The sequence below is a fragment of the Cavia porcellus genome, unplaced genomic scaffold, assembly GCF_034190915.1.
Source record: "Cavia porcellus strain 051 isolate PalLab524CR breed Dunkin Hartley unplaced genomic scaffold, mCavPor4.1 scaffold_29, whole genome shotgun sequence".
Classification (NCBI taxonomy): Eukaryota; Metazoa; Chordata; class Mammalia; order Rodentia; family Caviidae; genus Cavia; species Cavia porcellus.
The window spans coordinates 36,246,435-36,263,921 of NW_026947512.1; the positions used below are offsets into that span (position 1 = coordinate 36,246,435).

General features: G+C 32.7%; 1 protein-coding gene across 7 annotated transcripts in view; it reads right to left on the bottom strand.

The window, feature by feature from the left end:
* The window catches only part of Odr4 (odr-4 GPCR localization factor homolog), a 198,912-nt gene that overhangs the window by 160,876 nt on the left and 20,549 nt on the right, over nt 1-17,487 (bottom strand). For 3 of the 7 annotated variants that reach the window (XM_063239763.1, XM_063239761.1, XM_003474870.5), the window contains 4 exons: nt 17,333-17,429; nt 14,616-14,801; nt 8,658-8,768; nt 5,707-7,604 (listed from right to left, as the gene is read on the bottom strand). In XM_063239763.1, coding sequence (XP_063095833.1) covers nt 7,537-7,604; nt 8,658-8,768; nt 14,616-14,801; nt 17,333-17,429 — 462 coding nt within the window. In that variant the 3' untranslated portion in view covers nt 5,707-7,536. Of the gene's footprint in view, nt 1-1,080; nt 3,830-5,706; nt 7,605-8,657; nt 8,769-14,615; nt 14,802-17,332; nt 17,430-17,487 lie in introns of those variants that run through there. The other 4 variants (XR_010044403.1, XR_010044401.1, XR_010044402.1 and 1 more) reach the window with 2 other exon arrangements.

The following is a 17,487-nucleotide window of genomic DNA, read 5'->3' on the forward strand; positions in this document are numbered from 1 at the left end:
TCCTCTCTGCCTCCCTTTCTTTTCTTGTATGTATGTGTGTATGTGTGTGTGTGTGTGTGTGTGTGTGTGTGTGTGTGTGTGTGTGTGTATAGTCCTGAGGATTGAACCCAGGGATTCTGCACTGAGCTACATCCCCAAACCCTTTTGTTTTAAGGCAGGGTCTTGTTAAATCACTAAATAACCCGGCAAGGGCTTGAACCTAGGATCCGTCTGTCTTAACCTCCCAGAATGCTGGGATTACAGGCCTGGTTCTTACTTTTTATATCTATATATTCTTCTTCTGAATCAAAAGGAAAGGCTTTTCAGTTTTTTTTTTTCTTTTTAATCTATACTGGTCCCTGTAAATTAGTTTGGGAAATACGATGTTGTGTAAATGATGTCCTGGGACTTTCCAACCATGCCTCAAGAAGACTTGGTTTCTATTTTCCATTTTGTGGAATGTTCACACTTAACATGCTACTTCTTGGATACTAGCCATCATGATAGGAAGAAGCCCAACATGCATGATGGAAGAACTCCAAGGGACCTGCAGAGGCTACATTGGGAAACTGAGACATGCTAGCTCAATTCCAAGATGACAGCTACCATCAATTGCCAATTGTGTGAATGACCTATCCAGCGCTTAGATAACTGCTGTTTCAGATACATACTTGATACCTAGTAATACAGAACTGTGATAAAATGATTATTTTAAGCCAATTAAATTTAGAGATAGTTTGAGTTAGACAATGAAACAATATATGTATTATGCCATCAAGTAAATAAAATGTACATCAAGACATTTCTTACTCAAGAATTAAAACATCACAAGCCCTATTTCACGCATTCATGTATTACACATCACCTACCCATCTTGTCATCATTTTCACTCAGGTTGTAATCACTATTCTGAATGTCTATCATTCCCTTACCTCAAAAAATTTTATAACATATATGTGTTACTACATGATAGTTTAGATTTTCTTGTTTAACTTTTAAAAACCATACATCTTGTATGGAGAACTGAGGCTTATTTTATCATTGTATTTCTAAGAGTTCTCTTTGCTGTTATACATAGGTAATTCTCTCTGTTCAATAAAATTATAAAAGTCACAATTTACCTTTTATTTTTGTCAGTAAGCATTTGGGTGGTTACAAACACGGCTGTCACAAACATCATTGTACATATACTCTTGGGGTGCACATTGTAAGATTTTCCTAAGGTACAAATGTAGAGGTAGAATGGTTAGGATATGCGAGTGCCTAACTGTACAAGATAATGCCAAAGTGCTTTCTGAACAGTGTATCAGTTTAAAATTTCACCTGCAGTGTGACAGATGTCTTCTGAATACACACCCACTGTCATTAGTACTATCACATTTCTTAACTTCAATTTATTGAATATCAAATGGTATTCATGAGGTCTTAGTCTAACATTTATGAGGTCAATTTTTTCACATATCTAGTCACATCCTTTTGAAATGCCTGCTTTATCTTTGATCATTTTTATACTGGTGATTTTCAGCGGAACAGGGGATAATAGTCATCCTGTTATGCTTTTGATTTTTAATGCATAAACCTAGTAATTATGCATTATCTTTTTGAATATGCTTAAAATTTAAATATTGCTTCTGATTTCTTTTTTCTTAAGTGCTATTAGTCCATAGGTTTACATGAACTGATTTTAATGATGTCAGTCTCATACAACATGCTGGAATATATTCTATTTTCTATGCTTTGAAAGAGTTTATATACAATTTTGGAATAGGAATCTTTGAAAAAGGAGTTAAGATTATTATAAACCTTTGTGAGATGTTACCAAAATTTTAAATTGTATTTATTGTTCAAACTATTAAATGTCTATTTAGCTTTTTCGTTTCTTCTTGATCCAATTTAAACAAATTGCAATTGTGTAGTTTGCTTTATTATCCAATTTTAAAGCAAATTACTTATAATTAGGCTCTAAGTACTTAAGTTTTCTTCTTATGCCTACAAAGACCTTTTAGATTTTTTACAAATTACGGTTTAAAAAATTTAATCTTTATTATTGGCCTCTACTTATTTCTCATTATCCATTCAATACCTATTATCTGAAATGTGTTCCTCACTTTGTGCTAATAACACAGTTAACTGTTTGTAGCATATAATTTAAAAATATTATGTAATTGAATATAATATTCTAAATATGTATGTTGAATCACTATTGTTAATTAGATCGAAATGTTTTCACTTTTTTTCTTGACTTATTGATATCTGTTGAAATATTTCACTGTAGGTCAGTTTGTTTCTTTAGCCCTATTGTTCATACATTCTGAGGTTATTTCATAAGGTATTACACAAAATTAATACTTTTATTCTTAGTGTTATATACTTTGAGTGTGCTTCTTTTTAGTATATGTGCTGCCGAAGTGAGTACATGTATCTGTATCTTTAGTAACACTATCAAAGTCTTTTAATATTAGTAAAACATGTTTTCTTTTAGTATTCGCCTAAATTGACCATGTTTCAAACTTTTTCCAACTTCCCTATGCTTTATATTTTAGGTGTTTTTTTCTTAACCATTCTGCAGTTAGTATTTTAAAAAATTTGTTAACTCGAATCGACTAGGTAATGTAACATTTTATTAGTGGCAAGGATAGAACCCAGGGCCTTGCGCAGTACACACTAGGTAAGCACTCTACCACTGAGCTACATCCTCTGCCAGATAAGGTTACTTTCTAATTTTGGTCCCCGCCTCATTTATTTGTATTGAACTGTTCCCTTCCTATGTGTGATAGTTAACCGTGATTTCAACTTGAAACACCTAGCTGATTGGCTTAGCATAGTCGTGGTATGTGTGAATGATGGACTTACTGAGGATGGAACACAACTCTGGGTGTGAGGGATATTAACTAGTAGGCATGTAGGGTGGAATAAAAACGAAAAGAAGGAAGTCTCATTTCTGTTTCTTTGGAGGAGTGCCAGTCTTTACCATAATCCATGGATGACTGTCTCAAGCTCTGAAGCAGACTCTTCAGTTTTCCAGTGCAGATTCTTTATCCTTTCAGCACACACCTTTGGCTTCCTGACAGAGCCTCGCACAGGACTCTACAGCGAGTTCCAGGCCTTCAGATCTCCAGCACACAGACAACCCTTTTGCATTCTTCCATACATGACTTTTTCAGATAGCCACTGTAAGTCTATTTTGTAAATCCATAATTTCTCTTATATCTGTTCCTCTAGAGAACACTGACTGATACACCTTATCAACTTGACACATTTCCTTAAACCATACTTAACTTCCAGATATAGTAGGAAGTTCATAATTATGCCTAACATGGTACAACTATCTTGTATACAAGCAGAAGTATTTTAATTCCCTCCCCAGAAAGAAAGCAAGTGTTTCTTTTGGTAATGCTTACTTATAATGCTTCATAACTTAAAACACTATCATGTAAATTTAACAGTACTTAAGAACCAACATTGTGTATCAATATGGTTACAAGGAAGCATATTAACAAAATTGGAGAATACAATTATAATCATTTATGTAACTGATTTATTTATTTATTTTTGAGGCAAGGTTTCATGTATGGTTCAGGCTGGCCTTGAACTGACTTTGTAGTCCAGGCTGGCCTCACTCACAGCAATCCTCTTGCCTTTAGTCTCCCAAGTGCTGGGATTATAGATATGTTCCACTGTACCCAGTTTATAACTCATTACTGTGCCTTGCTAGGATGCTACCTGAAGCCTTTGGAACTGGCTTTTGGGAGGAGTTTGGAAAGGTTTGGAGACGCTGGCTGGATAAGTCCTAGATGCTGTGAGACAAGCTTGATAGGAGATTGTGGTCAGTGATCAGACTACCAGAATGCTGAAAGAAATGTAGCAGATAAGAATCAGGCTCAGGAGTTTCAGCTGGAAAGTCTGTATTGGCAGAAGGATTTCAAGCAATGTATTGGTAATGGTCAGGCAGAATATTTGTCTACTTTTTGCTCATGTCCAGAGATTTTTGTCAGAGACTAAGAGCTGCAGACTAACTAATCTGGCAGAAGAAATTTCAGGCAGTCTAATTTTGAGTTGATGGCATGGATACTATTGGGGGATTTTAGCCAGCTCTATTTTGAAAATCAAGAGCAAACAATCTAGCAGAATGACAGTTTTGAGTCTGGCTAGATAGAAAGCTGTGGTAAAGTTCTGGCTTGCAAAATGGAGCAAAGGAGAAATTGATTGCATCAGAAAAGATCAGCATTAGAAAGCCAAGTATTTTGGAACAGGATTGATGAAAAGATGACAAGAGCATATTATAAAAACCAGCAGGATTCTACTTTTTGCAGGCTCAAAATTGCAAAGGTGAAAGATTTCACTTTGAATAGACAGCCTAGTGGCACCATGCTCCACAGTGGCAGCAACCTAGAGAATGGGAATTCAGTTCACCATTTTCAACCATTCAGGAACGCCGAATGCTCTGCAACTGCCAGAAAGATGCAAAATGGTGCAGCTACTGCTCTCATTAGCAGCAGAACTTAGTGTCATACAGAGTGCTGGTTTTAGGCACAAGTAGAAGCTAGCTGAGTTGTAGGGTCAGGAAGCCTTCCACAAGTCAGGCAGTGTGCCCCTAAGAGGGTAATGTGTGAACCTTGAGAGTGAAGCCAGCACAGTAGAGACTCCAGAAAGCTGGAGAAGCTGAGAATGTCGATAATCTGAGGAAAGCTGCAAGATGGGAGCAAAGCTGGCACAATAGAGCAAAAGAGGGGTACCACCACAGGCAGTGCTTTACATGCAGGTTCACCAAAGGACTTTCAAGCTCAAATCTTGTCACAAGTCTGAACAGGAAACTAGAATTTAATGTTTATTCTGCTCCATTTCAGTTTTGCTTTAGCCTCATTGCTACTCTTACTTCTGCTTCTTGAAATGTGAAAGTATATTCTGTACTATCATGTATTGGAAGTGTCCACCACTTTCATTTTTATAAGGACTCACAGTCAAGAATTTGCCTTAAATCTCAAAAGAAAGCTTGGACATGCAAACCTTTTAGTAATGCTGAAAGTGTTAGGACTTTGGCAACTTTTAAAAATGGACTAAATGAACTTTGTATAAGGGAATTTTCATGAGTCTTTTGGGGACTGAGACAGAAACTAGATGTCCTCCCAAAGACTTGTGCACTCATAGGTAGGGCTTTGGGAGGTGACTGGGCCATGGGCGTACTCATCGCTGCATTGGTTCACTGATTGGTTCACTGATGGGTAGTAGACTATCTTGTATTCATAGAGGATCTTTTTCCTCCTTTCATTGGGTCTGATGTTGGGAGGTGAAGTCTGGTAGAAGGTGAATCACTATGAGTGAGGCATACATACATACATATATGCTTTTGAGGCCATGTTACAAAACCTTCTCTCCCATGCCACCTTGCCTTGGAGCCAAACAACTATGAAACCTCTAAAGCCACGAGCTGAAATAAATCTTTCCTTTTTAACTTGTGGTTGTTGAGTGCTGTGTCTCAGAAATGAGAAAGTACGTAAAACACACTTTTTATGCTTATTTTTCTTTGGAATGAATCATCTCCTATTCTGTTAGAGATTACTGTAAAATTTGAAGTAATATGTAAATCATCAATTTTTAAGGTTAAACTGTACCTTAACCAGATTTCTCAACAATAAAAGCAACTCAGAACACTTTAGTCACCCTTCTCCCATCTCATAAGCTAATGTGTGGTTTTTGCAATTATTTTACTTGAAAATTCCACATTAATGTTGTATAACAATATTTATTTAGCTTTATATTTGTTTACAATTTTTATAAACTTCTTTTATTACGAATAGTTTATACAAGCAATACTTTAAATGTACTTTTATTTTTCATTTTATTTTCTCATTTCGAATCATCTGTTTGGAGTAATTTTCCTTGTTGAACATCAAGCTTTTGGAGATTTCTTAGTGAAGTTCTGTCGGTCAGTTTTGTTTTGTGCAAATTCTAAAGTGAATTCTGAAGATACTCTTCTATATTTTTCAGGGAACTTATTGCTGTTGAGAAACCTCCTAAGTAGTGGACTATCTTGTATTCACAGAGGATCTTTTTACCTTCTTTTGTTGCTTTTAAAAATCTTTTTTGGTATCTTGTCATTCACATATTTGGTCTAGTTGTGGATATTTACATATGTTTTAGACATGATGTGCTTCCTGAATTCTTGTTTTTGTGACAAATGTAGAAAATTCTGTCATCTCTTCAAATACTATCTTTCTCTCTATTCTCTCTTTCCAGTAACCTTAGGCCTTAAAGTTCTCTCCATTTCCCTAACTTTCTAGTTCCTGTTTTCCTTGCTGTTCAATGGCTAATGTCTTTATATCTCGCTTCCAGTTCATTGGTCACTTCAACCACTTCTCTGTAGAATCAGTTATATATTGTTCAACACATTCAAATTTTTTTTCTTATTTCAAAAATGTATTTCTCACCCTTAGGAATTCTATATGGTTCTTTTCAGATCTGCCTGTGGCTCTGTCTTTTATTTCTTATGTTGGTGATGAACAGCCAAAGAACTAAATTCAATGTTTATTTTCTCCAGAAATTATTTCTCATGCTGTACAGTTTCATCTTGTGGATGAGTCACAGTCACAAAATAATTTTACGTAATCATAATCTATGAGAACCTCAGGCCTAAATTAGAAATGTTTTCTGTGAGGAGCTACAAAGTACTACAAACAAGGTAATTAACCATCTCATGTTCACATCTGTCTTCCTGCTTTTGGTTTGAGGCAAACTACATATGGTAGTACTCCTTTTGGTATATGTCATCCAGAAAAACCACATTATATTTGTGTACTTAAAATACTATACATGATTCTCAACTTAAAATATATTCACTTTATGTAGGAGAAAAAAGACAGATGTGTGGTTCTTGAAGATATTTTTATATATCTTTTGCACTTACTCAAAAGTGGACTTTATTCCTGAAATTAGTGGTTTTGCAGAATGTAGTATAACATGCTACTGTAAGCAAAATTTTTATTTAATATAGTAAAATATTTATGATACATTAACCTTAAGAACATGATTTGTCATTCTTTATTAATGTAAGCCTCTTAGGAAAGGTTTCTTAGTCCTTGATCAGAACAAAACATACATTATATTGAAACTGAGAGTATATAAGAAAGGTTTCAGAGGATGAAGTTATCTCAAATGGCAGGAATTTCTCCTAATGCTCTATTACTAAGATTTTGTAGTCAATATTGAAACCATTCAAATGTTTAATGCCCCAAACAATGTGTGATCCAAATCAATAGGACTAAAATCTGTGGTATCTCATTTTTTTAAATCTTTTTAAAATTAGATAATAATAATGAGTTACATGCAACTCTCACCTAAATGTGTAACTTTAATATTGAAAAGTTGGGTCACCTACAATACAAGCAGGGCTAACCAAGGCAGCTGGTGATTTCAAGTTAGTCAGAAATGTACCTAATACTCATTATGGCAGCAGATGTGGCTGCTACTGTCTTAAACGCAAGTGGATTATTTACAAACTTAGAATTCACAGTTGTTGATCAACGTTTGCTGGATGATCAGGAAACTCTGTGCCTCACTCTAATCACTGAAGTAATGAAAGGAGATACCTACAGCAAGGACTGCGACTGCAAATGCTGCAATCATACCTAAAAGCAAAACAAACACAAAACAAATGGAAATGGGATGAGCAAAAGAAAAGCCTAATTGATCTTAGGTGGGATTATAGGTGGGCCTATAAAATAAATACACTGAGACATACACAAACACACACACTTCTAGCATATGTACACATATGTATGTACTAAAAAGCTAATAAAAAAGTAGCAGTAACATAAAAAATTAGATTGCAAACACTGGAAATAATGTCTCTCTTACAGAGCTATGTATATTCAGTCCTCCTAGAATAAGTAATTCCAAATATCTAGGAGAAAAAAATATTTCTAAAGGTTTTTATAAATGTATATACATGTGTATATATAAACACATACAACATACGAGCTATCTTTGGTTTAGCTTAAGCCAAGAAGTTTCAATTGTAGTGGCTTTCAATCATTATAATATAAAGTCATGTATACAGATAGTCAAAAATACAAAAGCCCAAGTCCTACTATTACAAAATCTAAGTATTAGTAAGTTTGGGATGATAACTTTTATTTATTTATTTATTTTATTATAGTAAGTTAAAAAAAAAGATACTGATCAAAATAATCCAGAGAGACAAAAACATAGAGACACAAAGAATTAAAGTTTAACTAAATTTGATCGAATGAGCAACAAGAACTACAACTAAATCTCTAGCTCCTAACTTATTTTTTCCTTTTAAGTTTTAATGTTTCACAGTCTACATGTTCTTTGTCTAGAAAAACATAAAACATGCTAGAATGCTGCACTTAATAAAAAATGTCAAAATCGCCTGCAATTGTAATTCTAAGCATACCAGTTTGAAAAAGATTGGTCTTGCTATACTAAAATTTTACATATTTTTCTATAAAAACACTAGAAAAGTTAATAGGATATTTTATCTTTGAAAGCACTTATTTGTAAACCCTTCTATCTCCAAGGTGTGGCACCATCCATAGTATTCAATAAATACTGACAATCTAGCACTTTTAAAAATAAAAATAAAGTGAAAACAATTTTAAAGTAACAAAACTCAAATCCAAAGTATTATTTTTTCAACATTACAAAATATAAAATACCTATGTTTTGCTGAATTTTCAACATTACTGTAGTTTTAATTGGTTGCTCTGGCTGTTCATCTTCTGTGTTGTTCAATGAAGCCTCACTGTTCAGGGTGGAACTCATACAAGCTGCAAGAAACAATAATGAATTTTTTTTCAATGATCCAATCAAAAATATTAATATGGTCATGTATTTAACACACCTAAACACACTTGCTGTTGTATCCTTTAAGGCACTTTTTTTTTCTTCTCTTTATTACAACAAAATTTACACATTTTGGGTTTTATTGCTCCCATAGATCTTATTACTTTTTTTGTAAGAGAATAAAATCAAACCTGATAAAACAAAGCTGTCAGTCAAAATCAAGGATAACCATAGCACATGATGTAAAAACAGAGTACAAGGTTATCAACAACGGTTACCATAATGCCTCTTGCTTCCTTAAAAAGAATCATCTGTCTCATTAGGTATTATAAAGTTAAACAAAACAGTAGAGAACAAGACCAATAAAACCTAAACATTGTCAACCTTACAGAACTTCAAAAGAGGATAATAGTCAAACCAGAATGGGCATCAAAAAGAATTAGCATTTTAGAGTTTTAAAAAATATAATAGGGAAAATATACAATCAATAACATATTTCTCCCAGTAATTTTTTATAAGATAATGAATTTATTCATTTCTGAATGTAGGTGAATTAAATGTCATGGAATATATGTCAGACTCTCAAAAATTAGTATTTTACCACTGACCTAAAGCAGACCATAGATCAAATACTGAATGACTCCCAGCATTTACACAGCCTTTGAGTTAAAAATGAGTTATAAAAGAATAAATATGAAAGAGATGTTATGCTGACCACAAAATATTTACTATTTGTTCAACAGGAAAAATATTTTAGTGATTCTTGGTCAAACTTGAAATTTGAAACATGTAAGCAAAATATCGTACACTTGACCTTAAAACAACTCATTTTTGCTGATGAACGAATTCTAGGGCCTTAAGTCCATAACTGAGGGTCATGGCAGTTAACTGTAGATTCAAACAAATTCTCTAATTCAGTACATTGATAGCAATTTACATTCATTGGCCTATCCAAATTTATTTAATTCTGATTAAACAAGTGATCTAATATCCTTAGAATCACACTGGCCAGTCTTTAATTTTTTTCCCAGTGCTAAGAACACCTATAAAAAATAAAAATGGATAGAAAATTACCATATACAAAATACATGAAAGTAATACTTCTCAGGTGAAAGCTGGGATGGAACATTCCTGGAGTCTGACCAGTTCCTTTCTTTTACATACTCACCACTCCTGAAGTGGAAGCAGAGTACTGTCCCATAGAAGTCTAGGTAACTAAACCTAAAAACAACTACTTCACATGGATTCTTTCACTTACACTTACTCAAAAGAGACAGATATAGAGCAAATGTGACAGAGATAGACAGATAATACTACTGCTTAAAGTGAAATAAGCTACCATTCAATATAAAATATCTCTATAAACATCTTTGCACCCCATTGTACTAGCGCAGGCTCACAGGATGACACAACTCACTAAAATTGGATTAAGAGGCGAAAATTCTTCATTAATGTCCCATGAAGAAACGTTTACTATTTATTTTACAGAAATGATTACTCCATTAGAATCAAGGGAACTACCATACTTTCCCCCCTTCTTTGGGAACTGAGCCAAAGTTCTTTAAAAACGGATTGAATAAAATCTTTTTTTGGGGGGAGAGGGGAGGTTACTAGGATCAAAAACAGGGGTCTAGTGCATGCCTGCCATACTTTTAAACACATTACCCCTCAGCTACACCCATAGCCCTTTTCTCTTTTCACTTTTTTTTTGCTCTCACAGCGAATCAGTCACAAAGACTAGCAAATTCATATTACGAGATATTTATATGATATTCAGTATTTTCATGGTTTCCAATTTTTTCAAGGGCTATAACACCTTAGTTCTGGATTATTAATCATCCAACAGTTTCACATTTTATCCAGCTTCAATATATAGGTCTAAAAGTTGAATAGACGACACAGTTTTATTCATGTTACGCAAACAACTCCTATAAGAAAATATCTTTGCTAAATGTTTGAAGCCAATAAAATATTAACATCAAATAAAAGTAAGGGACAAGTTATGAATAATACTTATTTGTTGTAAGAATTTTTTTAGTGGAATATCGATATATACTGCCACAAAAACATTGTCATCATATGACTTACACATTTGATACTGAATTGTTACAAACATAAATTATTTTGTTATGTTACTTGCATACTTTATATTGAGTTGTTACATAGGAAGAGCATGCTGTAATAAACCTGAGCACAAATAATTTTAGAAAAGATAGTCTCCTCCCTGTCACTTATAAATTTATCATATGTGTTAGTTACTTTTCTTGTTGCTAAGACAAAATACTTGATACCTAAAGTTAAAGGTAGGAAGGTTTATTTGGCTTACAGTTTGCTGAAATTTCAGTCTCATTGGCTCCCAGGCAAGGTGACAGGTGGCAGAGAAGTAACAATTTGTTGTGGGAGGCAAGGTGACAGGTGGCAGAGAAGTAACAATTTGTTGTGGGAGGGAAGGTAGTAAAAGCCACAAGGGACCTTAATAGTGTCTTTTGCACCTTTCATCTGATGCAGACTACTCAGGACGGTAGCACTCATACCCTTTAATCCTACTGCCCTTGAGCCTAGTACTGCACCGTGAATCAATTTCAGTGTCACACGCTCTAGAACCACCCACCTCTGAAAAAATCCCACCTATGACCACATGAGGCTTTGGGGCAACATCTAGACATAAACCATAACATCATACAAAGTCATGTGATTTGACAGAGATTTGAGAAAGTTTCACAAAAGTTGAATATTTTTCAAGGATTAGTAAGGCCTGCTAAAACAACTGTCACTCTGACTTTGTTAAAGGCTTAAAATTTCAACTCCTTTGTCATTTTACCAATATTTCATCCAAAATTTAGAAGTAACGGAATTCAGTAGGAAATTCAATTTTAACCATATTCTTAAAACCAAGTAATTTTAAAAATTCACATAATTTCCAAATTAATTGTAGAGGAAAGCAACCTTCTTGAAGGAGGAATAAAAAGGGTTATTATACATATAAAATTGTAGACGTATTCAGATTTTATTCCAACTGCTAATGGGTACATAGAACTATTTGGGAGCTTAAAATGAAATGTTAGAATTCAAACTTTATACTTAGTTGTTTTCCCTACCCCTGTGTCATTACATTTATCACTGAAGTGATTTAACCATTAACTACACATAAAAAATTAACTTTGGCTCTAACACTGACGCAGAATTGACAAAGCTAAGTTTCACCAGATTTTAAAGGCACATCTTCAATGTTTTTTTATGATACTACAGATAAAATAAATCTATATTATTAAGTTAATGTATATTATGAGATGACTAACACATGTTAAGAAATTTTAAAGCCAGAGTTATACTTCTTCATAAGTGAGTCATTTTGACAAATTGTTCTTCATCCCTTAAGTCGTTTACCAGTATGTTATTTTAAGATATATACTTGGCAAAATACATATTTTAAACATAGCAACTATTTAGTAACTATAACATAGAAGAGAAATAATTATCACACTAATAATTTCAAATTGTACTTAGAAATAAAACAAGATACTTACAAGTTTGATGCTCCTGAATGTAAACTTGATTTTAATCTTTAAATCTAAATTATTTTTTGTGATTTATTTTATATATAAACTCTAATTTTAAATGTTTAAGAAAATCTATGCATATTATAAATTCTTTTTTCAGATTTTAACATTAGTTTTAAATATAATCTAGAAATTAATTTAAATGTTTCTTTAATAATGTATTAATATTATCCTCTATTCATATGTCTTTCTTTGTCAGGGATCGAACTCACGACTGCCTGCTTGCAAGGCAGGCGCTTATGCCGCTGAGCTAAATTCCCAGCCCCAGAAAGAATGTTTCTTAACATTTTCACCAAACTGTCACATCAATTCTAAGAAAATTTGGGGCTTAGAAAGAACTTGCTGTACCATTACAAGTGGTAGACCTGGACTCAAGCTAAACTACTAGAGTGATACTTTGGTTGTTTAACTCAATTTGTTCCAAATTCATGTTTACACATCAAAATGTTTGAGAAAAGAATATAATTTTCCCATGAGAAATCATGGAAATTCAAATAACTGATTCTGAGGCCCAAAATTACACTTAGAAATTCATTGTCTAGGATGTGAACAAAGTTTTGCAATGATTTTGTTAACTCTGCTGTAGTTCTCACAGTTTTCTCACTTTACTGCTTGTATTACTGACTTTCTTTGGAACCATAGTTATGATCTTTCACAGAAAGCACACATTCACAAAAGCAAAGTTTAATGCATTAACACAAACACTACATATTATAAGGGCAAAAGCAGCTCTTAGACTGAAGCATCACTTCACTGTTTCCTTGGTGAGATTCATGACTCATTCTCTGCCTGAATAAGTTACTGCAATTGGAGTTTCTGACTGACTATATTGAGTAAAGTCACAAACACGAAGTGGATTTTTTTCTTCTTTTTTGAGCTTTGCTGTTTGAGTAGTAGGGAATTGTAGCCTGAAATCATTTGACAACTGAGATATGACTGTATCTTTATTAAAATCATGGCATCTAATATCTCTGAGTCAACAAATAAACAAGTAAGCGAAATACAATTCTAAACCAATAGAAAGTTTATGTTAATGCACTTAAGATTTTTATTAAAATTTATTTTATCGTATTTCATAATGTAGAAAGGAATTCTCTACTGAAAATACACTAAATTACCAAATTGTTCCTTCCATTTCAATAAATATTTATTGAAATAAAACTATAATACAATTCTAAACAAGTTATATTCTTGCTTATATCTCAAACCAGTGTTCAGTTTCTAAAAAGCCCAGCATTTTTCCCTAGACTCACCCTTCAAAATCAACTTAGATGTCACTTGCTCTGAGCTGAATCCTTTACATAGTGTCTTTGCTAAATGTTCTAAAATTCTGCCCATTCTTCTATTATAGACCTAATCACCTTGTCTTATATCATCTATTTTAATTACTCACTGTACTTTAGAACCATATCTTTAATCCTCAATGCATAAATAGGTAATAAATAAATCACTCAGCTAATGGTCATGTAATGTCAAAAACAGAACAGAGTCCCTAGAAATAGCATAGCTACCATACACTAAGATGGTAGTGTCTTTAATAAATTACATGATTTTTTTTAAAAAGTAGGTACTATCAAGAAATGTACAATATTATATACATATCTATACCTAAACTTTCCAAATTGCCTGTTTTATTATACTATTATATATTAAACTCATTAGAAATAAAAATAAGCACAGCAAAACAAACAAACATAAACCCCAAAAACAGTTTTCTAAAAATGTCAGGTCAGATGTGAAAATGAGAGGGGAGGAAAATGTGTTAAGGCAAGTGAATAATGTGGACTATTGCCTATAAAAACAACTTTGATCTTATTTTTGGAACTTCCTATTTCACTTTCATGCCTTCAATATATGATAAGACTAATAAAGAAAATGGAAAATTATATGGAGAACACATTTAATACATAGTACTCAAAAAACTTTATGACATGATGCTTAATCAAACAAGATGAGCTTTGAGAAAATCTTTCTCCTATATTAAAATAAATACCTGAAAGGTAAATAAGTTCACATAAATAAATCTGACTTGGCTTTTGAAGATTTCTTTCTAGGTTTGAAAAAATATGAAGTAAACAAATTTTTGGTAGAATTTCCAAGGAAAATATTCACTGTATGTATATATATGTAGAAATGAATCAGTGACATTTTTAATTGCTTTGGTTATTATTTTGGAGTGTCAAACAGAATTAAGTTTAAGGAAATATGATAGGACATTCAAATCAGATATCTTAAAAGTAATTTTAACTGTAATATAATCAGTTTAATTACCTGTGTTTATTTCCTCTACAATTTCCAAATGTTCTATTTGAATCACCTGATCTAACATCTCTATAAAATGGTCTTTGATTTCTTCAGCTGATTCATCACCAAATTTATAATCACATAACATTACAGTGGATCCAGGAATGGGTACAAAAACTCGGTGAGGGAGGATGTGGAATTCTTTTTCAGAATCTAAAAACAGAATGAACATTAGTCCATTATTATATATCAGTGAATATACATTTTAGTATAAAACCATCTATAGGAACAAAAAAATAGTAGTTTTTCACCTTCTTGGTGAAAAATGACATGGCAAAAAAACTGCTCTTACTGCATTCAACTTTGCACCTCTACAAGGGACACGGATACTCTTAAAAAACTCACAAACTTATCATTGCTTCAATGTAAAAATTTTGATACACACTGTTACATGAATCCTTGTCCTATGATGGAGTACTCAAGAGAGAATTTTATCTATGGTCTATAAATTGTTCATTTTAATTTTATAAAACATTGTGACTTTTACAGCTGACTTCTGTTATTCACATACATTTGAGTCCAAGGGCCTACCTACATTAAATATATAAGACATGACAGCACACATCATTTTTGTATCAGTGTCACCACTGACTTCATGATACTAGATATAACGCTTTCCAATGTCAAGCACCTTCAAGACATCAAGATACACATTTTGTGTACCAACCTCACTACTAACTGTATCTTTTTTCTTTTCTATACTCCTTTTGCCTCAACACTTATTTTTGTCTCATGTACTTGTATAGTAATCTTTTTGTAAACAGCCTTAATATTTAGAAAAAAAATCTGAATTTAAATAAATTTTTCATTATTCTTTGGATACTTTTAAATTGGAATATATTCCCCCAAATTCTTACATAAAATCACTGGATACCTCTATGATTTTAATGAATTATTAGAAAAATAGAGATTTTGGGTAAAGAATGACCTTGTAAGCAATAAATATAATTTAAAAGCTAATAATAAAATCAGGTAGAAAATCTGCTCACTTTAATAGTAACCTATATTTTTTCTATCAATAATCTAGTGGTTAAGCTTATATACTTAAAAACAGAAGATGAAAAAAGTCATAAATGTCATGGAGTGCAATGACTTAAATTATGTATTATTCCTGCCAAATTTTGTGTATTAACTTGTTTGCTTGAGAACCAAGAGAATAATTTTAGTCTTTGACTTGAGTGCCTCCTAGCTGTATAATAACATTACTGCAATTTGTATTGCAGCATGCAAACTCTACACACTGAAACTGGAATTATATCATTTTATTTTGGGACACACTTAAAAAATAAATTAAGTTAAAAAATTCTAAGATGACTGTACGGTGCATATGTAATTGACCTTCAGCATTTTAAAACCACTTTGAAAGACGCTGATTCTAAGTTTGCCTAAAACAAAAAAACTCATGTTATAAAATCACATGTTAAACATTACCTGGAATAAACATAAATTACTCATTAAAAATATAAAACACTTATAACTTTCAAACTAAAAAGTTAAATGAGCAATTTAATATCGCAATATCAGGTTTGCTTGGTTTGAGTTTAAAAACCGGAGATATCTTTTTGAAGAAATATTATCTCAAATAATATTTCAAAGAAACTCTAGGGTTCCTCCCCACAGAAAAGTACACAGTTCAACATTACATGAATAAGTATAAATCATTTTCTATTTAAGCAGTTTTTATGATAACTGGATTTCAGCTGGTTAAAAACAGGATCGTACTTTTTTTTTTTTTTTTGGTTCTGAGGATTGAACTCATGACTTCTTGTTTGCCAGGCAGGTGTTTATGCCACTGAGCTAAATCCCTAGCCCAGCCCCAGGATCCTACTGCATATCACAGTATTACAGAAACTTCTGTAGAGTAAGTGCTACCTGAGCTCATTCTCAAAATATAAGCAGGCAAGCCCCATACAATGCAGAGCATAACACATGTTCTGGGACAACAAGTATATAAATGAATGCAGATAGGGATGAAAGAAGGAGAGAGATCTCATAATAAAGAAGAATACTGCTCAAGAAAAAGGAAGTAACGATTAATATCATGAAAGTCACCACATAATCACAACCAAATAGCAAAAATAAAAGTTCACCGAGAAAAAGCTGCTAGGGCAAGATATGAGATGAAATTTCATATATTTCCTTCTCCCAAGTTTTAAATCCACAGCTATAAGATTCAAATCTGTACATACAGTAAATAAAATTTCAGGTTTTTTTGTGAATTACTTAATCTTACAATCTCAAGGTTCAAATATACTAGGAATGTAAAAGAGGTTAGACAGCTGAGAAGAATATGTAACTTACAGTTTGTAAGTACTGTCTCGAAGGAATGTATTCTATAACACCTAACTATAATATTATTACTTTAATTACAGCTACTTTAAAAAAACACTCAGGTAACAAAAAATATGAACTTTAAACTGCCAAGTTTACATATTCTACAGGGAGTATTTACTCAGAAATAATTTTTTAAAATATCCTCCATGAAATTGTTAAACACTGTCAGACGTGCCATTATGATATGCTCAAAAAAAATGGGGTAGTGAGTAACAACTGAAAAATGCTTTCAATAATATGAGAGACAACTGGTATAAAAACCACTGTAAAAGATGGCATATCTGTTACAACTTGACATCTTACTATATCAAATGGAACCATATGCCCTCCAAAAAGTACTTATTTTATACTTATAACTTGTTTTTCTGGAACTTCATTCAAATGTAGATCGTCAAATAGTATTTCACAGCGATCAGCAACTGTATTCAATATATCTCTCTTCATTGCCTGGGGGGGGGTGACACAAGCAAAAAACAAAAGAAGAAATAAAATATTTTAAATGTAT